At 37.2% G+C, this 7590-nt stretch overlaps 1 protein-coding gene across 1 annotated transcript in view; it reads right to left on the reverse strand.

The window, feature by feature from the left end:
- Window positions 1-6: 6 nt before the first annotated feature.
- The window catches only part of LOC106877301 (titin), a gene marked incomplete at its 3' end in the record, with an annotated part of 606785 nt that continues 599201 nt past the window's right edge, over window positions 7-7590 (reverse strand). Inside the window, exon 308 of the mRNA XM_052965881.1 lies at window positions 7-1928. Within this exon, the coding sequence (XP_052821841.1) occupies window positions 7-1928 (1922 nt within the window). The remainder of the gene's footprint in view (window positions 1929-7590) is intronic.

Raw genomic sequence — 7590 nt, forward strand, 5'->3', positions numbered from 1 at the left:
CTCACTCACTTCAAAATGAACATCAGTTGTAGTTTCAGCTATGTCGGTGGGAGCATCAGCTGTCTTCTCTGCTACATCTGTAGAGACCTCTGATATTTCCTCACTCACTTCAACATGAACATCAGTTATAGTTTCAGATACGTCGGTGGGAGCATCAGCTGTCTTCTCTGCTACATCTGTAGAGACCTCTGATATTTCCTCACTTACTTCAAAATGAACATCAGTTGTAGTTTCAGCTATGTCAGTGGGAACATCAACTGTCTTCTGTACTACATCTGTAGAGACCTCTGATATTTCCTCACTCACTTCAAAATGAACATCAGTTATAGTTTCAGCTATGTCGGTGGGAGCATCAGCTATCTTCTCTGCAACATCTGTAGAGACCTCTGATATTTCCTCACTGACTTCAACATGAACATCAGTTATAGTTTCAGCTATGTCGGTGGGAGCATCAGCTATCTTCTCTGCTACATCTGTAGAAACCTCAGGAGCTTTTTCTGGTACTTCAGCAGGAACATCAGTTACTTTCTCAGGTAGTTCTGTGGGAATATCGGCTACTGTTTCAGGTATTTCAAAAGAAATATCAACTGCTTTCTCAGGTTCTTCTGCGGGAACATCAGTGACTTTCTCAAGCACCTCAGGTACCTCAACAGGAATGTCAGCTGCTTTCTCAGGTACCTCTACAGGAATTTCAGAAACTGCTTCCGGTATTTCAAAAGAATTATCAACTATTTTCTCGGGTTCTTCAGTGGGAACATCAGCTACTTTCTCAGGGATTTCTGTGGGAATATCAGCAACTTTTTCAGGTACTTCAACAGAAATATCAACTATTTTTTCAGGTACTTCAACAGGTATATCAGTTACTTTCTCAGGTACTTCTGTGAGAATATCAACAACTTTTTCAGGTACTTCAACAGAAATATCAACTATTTTTTCAGGTACATCTGCAGGAACATCGACTACTTTCTCAGGTACTTCAACTGGTATATCAGTTGCTTTCTCAGGGACTTCAGTGGGAACATCAGTTACCTTCTCAGGTGTCTCTGTTACTTTCTTAGTGGGAACTTCTGTGTCTACAAAAACATCCGAACTCTCCGTTTCATATGATAGTTTGTATTTTTGATGACTTGAATCATAAGAGACATCCTGAAATTCTCGTTTCTTATCTTCATCCATACCAATACTATCTGTTTTATATTCTTTTGAGCTACTAATATATTCTGTCCTGTCAGTGGTAGTTTCTTTAGAACCAGCAGAATCAGCAAAAAGGGATTTTGTCAAAGCACTATATTTCTCTTCTACAGATTCAATAGACTTATCAGAAATCCTCTTTGTCTCCTTCACCTGTAACTTTTGCTCTAAAGTTTCCCTTGTAGTTCTTGAAGTACTATCCATCTCATCATATGGTTTAGGTGATGTAGGATCAGTTGTTTCCTTGGAATATTTTTCCTCTCGCTTTTCATGATGTCTGCCTCTCATTGACCAGGGTTTAGTTTCATCATCTGTGTCTATTGAATAGTCACTATCACTAGTTCTTCTTCTTAGGTTTCGTCTAAAATTATCATCATACCTGGCGTCGTAATCGGAGCCAAGGTCAAATGACTCTGACCGTCTATATTGGTCATGTGACTCTGACCTTTGGGATAGATCATATGACTCTGACCTTCGGAATCGGTCATATCTGCTGTAGCGTTCTTTGGAACCACCGCCATAGCTAGGGTACTTGTTGTAAGGACTCTCCGAATATCTGCTATATCTGGAGTGTCTGTCCGATTCCTGACTTGATGATCTGTACCTTCTTTCCCTTTCAGGGGATCTTTGGGGACTACGTCTTTCAGGGCGAGAGTAACTTTCACCATAGAGACGTATCTCCCACCTTTTGAAGAGATCTTCACCATAGCTGGAGTCAAACAGACTCTCTCTGTTTCCTGGAAATAAAAATGAATTATGATTGTCAAATATGCTGAGTAGTAGTAGTAGTAGTAGTAGTAGTAGTAGTAGTAGTAGTAGTAGTCGCAGCAGCAGCGGTAGTGATGGTGATAGTGGTGGAGGGAGGGGGCTGGTGGTGGTTGGTAGGAGTGGGAGCAACTAGTTAGTTGTAGGGTTGTGATGACAGTAGTGGTAGCAGTGGTAGTTGTTGTGATAGTGGTAGTGGCTGCTTTGGTGGTGGTATTGATGGTGGTGGCAGTGGTGATGTTTTTGGTGGTGGCAGTAATGGTGGTGGCGGTGGTGGTGGTGGCAGTAATGGTGGTGGTGGTGGTATTAGTAGTAGTAGTAGTAGTAGAGTGCATGCAATTTTGATTTCTATTCTTGACTGTTGGCTCATTGAAATCCTTAAAAACAAACAAATATTTTGGCAATAAATATCTCAAAGAATAATTAACAATCCCAATTAGCAATCTCTTTGTATCATATGACTGTAATAAAAATTTCAAAATTAAATAAATCATGAATGCCATCAATAGTTGTAAATTATATACACTCAACAGTGTTTCCATAGAGATACTAAAGCTGTCTGAACAATAACTTGGCAGGCTTGTGGGTTTTGGCAAAATTTGCATAATAATAATAATAATAATAATAATAATAACTTATTGTGTCTGGGGAGAGTCATCCTGTTTTAATACCTTATTAATTAACACACTCACCGGTTCAATTTCTTCTCATTTACTTATTTATTTTTTCTAGAAAGAATAAATAAGTAAATGAGTGGGAGTCGAAAAAATAAGTAAGTAAATAATCCCATGTGACTTTGGGATCAGTAGCCTAGGGCTATAGTAGAAGATACAAAGCCTTGTGAGTGGATTTGGTAGACAGAAACTGATAGAAGCCTGTTGTATACGTATCCATGTGTCTGTGTACGTGAGTGTATGTGTATGTGTATGTGTCTGTGTATGTGTGTGTGTGTGCATGTGTGTGTGTGTGTGTGTGTCTGTGTGTGCATATGTCTGTGGGCTTCTTGCAGTTTCCATCTACCAGTCTCACACACAAAGCATTGGTCAGCCTGAGGTCATGCATTAGGGAATGTACCTTAAACCACAACGTCAAGGAAAGGTTAAGGAGACAACCCTAAAACTTCAGTTAATTAATTACAATTAATTAAAATGGAATGTAGTGGTGGAGAGAGTCTTATCTTTATCAGTATAGTCATGCTTCTGTCTTCTTAATCTTTACTTAAGTGCTATGCCAGTTAAAAGACTAATATCTAAATAAACTTTGTCATTAGACAGTAGTTAAAATCTAACTTTCTCCTTTCTACAATAAATTAAATTAGAAAATTTTAATTATTATAATTGTTGGCATACATTTTCAGCATAACTGTAATTATATCACTAATGTCACTTTTCTGTAGGCAGGAAATTGGTAACGTTGTTAGAGTGTAGACAGAATGTATTGTGGTATTTGACACCTTGCATTATCATTTCAAATTCTGTTAATGTCAACTTTGCTTCTCATTCTTCCAAGTTTGATAAATAATGAACTAACCCCCAAAAAACAGACTGATGGAAACATTAGAACATTGGATAGGTTGTTTTGTAGTATTTATTCCAGCTCATATGCTAGTTGTGTGATAGACTTAATCCATCACACAGTTTAACACTACCATTTAACACAATGGTTGCTTTTAGTGGAGCCCATTTTAATGCAAGCATTTCAGTCAGGTTTCTGGTTTGAGGAAACCTTCCTCCTCCTCACCCACCATTTTGGAGGCCTTGCAAAGAGTTGTGAGCAAAACCTTTCTTTCCTATTATGATAGATTCTTCTCATCACAAAGGGTATAATTTTCATTAATTAAAATTTCCTAGTTGATAATATTGAGTTTTCTAGTACCCATTTTACTACAGTAGATAACTTTTAGTGCCCTAAATGGGACATAAAACTCTTTAACATTTAGATCATTCTGTCAAATGTAATACTTATTTATGAACATTGTTGGGAATTAGTTACACATTATCTCACTGGTTTGAAATTTCAATGATATGATTATTTTTAGAATGACATTGAAGGGTGGGTGTGAGAGGCTGAATCTGGTTAGTTTGAATAGGCTGGGCTGGGTATGGCCAATCTAAATGCTAAAAGGTTAAACTATAATAAAAAAAATATCTCTTTGCTAGTTCAAATCTTAGAGATATATATTATCCACTTAATTCTCTTCAGCATCAACCTTCAGTTCATGCAGTCATACAATCTTCTATTTCACACAAATAAATAAAATAAAATAAAATAGAATTTTCGTGCCGGTGGCACGTAAAAGCACCCACTACACTCTCAGAGTGGTTGGCATTAGGAAGGGCATCCAGCTGTAGAAACTCTGCCAAATCAGACTGGAGCCTGGTGTAGCCATCTGGTTCACCAGTCCTCAGCCAAATCGTCCAACCCATGCTAGCATGGAAAGTGGGCGTTAAACGATGATGATGACGATGATGAAAATTGATGTCTTAATTTTCCAGTCATCCCTCTAGTATTAATGACAGTTTAATGTTACAAAAATGGCTAGGTATTAATGTAGTTAATAAACATTTTTATGAGTATGGTGATTATAGTTCTGTAAATATCTCTTCTATGTCAACCATATGCTTTAGCTTCTAGAACATATTTCCATCAGGAGTTAAGCTACAAACATATTATATTTCCCAAGCGCAAAAATAATTTGTGTAGTTGTTTATAATATTACACGATCACATTTTGCTATATTTATCAATGAAAACACAGGTGGCTTAATACTAGGCAGATTGTAAAAATAACAATCTGTTCCACATCAAAAGATTTAAATATACACTAGAAAAAAATGTTAATAAAAGTTATTAGAATTAACTTCAATTAACACTATTTTAGTCATAACTGAAACAGTCATTTAATTGTGTATCAAAAATGGTTGAAGACATGGTTGTGTGGTTAAAATCTTCACTTTTAAACTATACAATTTCAGGTTCAGGCTCAGAGTCTGGTATCTTGAACAAATATCATCTATCATAGATATGATTGACCAAAGCTTTGAGAGGGAAATTTGGTAGATGTAAAAACTGCATTGAAAGGTTTAGTCAAACAAACCAACCCCAGTACTTCTTTCTGTCTTTCTTTTTTTTTAGACCTGGTACTTTTTCTAAGAGTCTCTTTTGCCAAACCACTAAGTAACAGGGATGTAAACACACAAACCCCAGTTATCAAGCAGTGGTGGGGAACAAGCACAAATACAAAGACACACACACACACATAGATATACATACACATACACATATATGTGACAGGCATCTTTCAGTTTCCATTTATTATATCCACTCTCAAGGCTTTGGTTGACTCAGGGCTAAAGTTGAAGACACCTGCCCAAGTGGGACTGATCCCAGAACCATGTGGTTGGGAAGCAAACTTCTTACCAAACAGCCATGTCTCTGCCTAGCCACTACCACATGATTTTAAAATTAACTCTCTCCCACTGAACCCCATCCCTATTCCTACCTCTGTATCTTTATGCCACCTTTACCCCACTCTGCCCTCACTCCAGCCCTTACCCCATCCTGCACTCATTCCAGCCCCCAACTCCACTCTATAGGCAAATATCTCCCATACAGTCATCATCATCATCATCATCATCATCGTTTAACATTCGCTTTCCATGCTAGCATGGGTTGGACGGTTTGACTGAGGACTAGCAAGCCAGGAGGCTGCACTGATCCATTTTTATTTTTGCTTTCTCAATCCAAGGGTCATAACTCCAATGAGCTAAATTACTTTACACCCTTAGTTTTGACATGGTTGCTTTCATTCCAGTTTATTTACAACACTTATATGATCCACAGACTAGGTGTGACACATCCAGTGGCAGAGAACTCACACCATACTATTTCTTTCAACCTTTTCTGATGATTGCTGATGTTATTTCAACTCCTGGTATGAAACTGATTGATAAAGCAGCTGATAAGAGAATATAATATTGTATGTGTTGGTGGCATGTTAGAAAATCATTCGAGCGAGATCATTGCCAGTGCTGCTGGACTGGCTCCCGTGCAGGTGGCACGTAAAAAACACCATTTCGAGCATGGTCATTGCCAGTACTGTGTGACTGGCCCTCATGCCGGTGGCACGTAAAAGCACTCACTACACTCTCGGAGTGGTTGGCATTAGGAAGGGCATCCAGCTGTAGAAACTCTGCCAGATCAGATTGGAGCCTGGTGCAACCTTCTGGTTTGCCAGTCCTCAGTCAAATCGTCCAACCCATGCTAGCATGGAAATCAGACGTTAAACGATGATGATGATGATGATGAATGATATACCCACTGTATTAACCAATATATGAATGCCTATTTTTTCTGATCAATGGATTTTGAGACGACTACATACCTACACTCATACACATACACATTATGTATATGTATACACATATATTATTATATTTGGGAAGTGTCGTCATTAAAAAAGCCTGTAAACCCATTCATCCATTGTTGTTTGTCTCTATTTCACTTCTCATTTCAAAGCAGATAGTTGCTTATGTCTCCTAACATATTTTTCATCACATTGACCAGCAGCCTTTACAATGAGTGTCTATTTTTTTCTTTTAAATGCTTGTTTTTTTTAGTTTTTTTTTAGTATTTAACTAATGTTACTGTTTTTATATCTCAATAGCCCACCGCTTTAACATTTGACTTGTGAAACACCATGCACCTGTTCAGGTAATATTGATTTGATAGAAGGAATGAGCTTATGTACAGCACAAACATTTGCTCACTATAAACAAATCACCTATCTAGGTTGTTCAGCAAGAAGTTGCAGAATTGTCTTTCTCAGACTCGAGTGACTACCAATATACCGTTATTATCTCTATAGTAAGCATGTAAACTAATGACAGAAGGTTTATTTGTTTACCTTGTTTCTTTTTCTTATTACTAACATCGAAACATGTGTGTGTAAGTGTGTATGCATGTGTTTGTTAGTTGACTTTAATTGTTCTTGGACTTATCTATATTCTTGTACTATTTACGGTGGTGTGTTGTCTTAAGGAGCAGCGTTGTTACACCACTCATTCTTCATATCAAGTATGTGAGTGTCAGCTTCTCATATTTGTATAGGAGATAGACTCCCACCTCCACCCACATATTTAACGTAAAGAATGAGTGTTGTGAGCCTAATGGTAACCCTCCACAACAATAATACAGGAATAATGATAAAAGAAGTTAAAAAATAACTGAAGTCAACCAATACATAAGCATGCAGCCCCACCACACACACACACACACACACACACACACACACACATATGCATTCTGAATAAATAAACAAATTAACACTAGTGTCATAAGCTCACACACTTACTGTAGAGATATAACAACAGTAAAAAAAAAAAAAAAAAAAAACCCAATCATATCCTCATTGTAAAGACTACAAGTTGATGTAGTGAAAAATATTTTGGGAGGTATAATTAAACTACTGCTTATGAAACAGAAGTGAAATATAGTCAAACAACAACTGGTATGGTTATAGGCTTTATTAATAACAACTCTCCCCAAATATAACAATATTGGTTACATCACGTTTTCAGATCAAAATTCTTGCAAAACAAGATATTTTTAAGTTTTAAGATTGAGTATATATATA

This window comes from Octopus bimaculoides, chromosome 2 (genome assembly GCF_001194135.2).
Source record: "Octopus bimaculoides isolate UCB-OBI-ISO-001 chromosome 2, ASM119413v2, whole genome shotgun sequence".
NCBI lineage: Eukaryota > Metazoa > Mollusca > Cephalopoda > Octopoda > Octopodidae > Octopus > Octopus bimaculoides.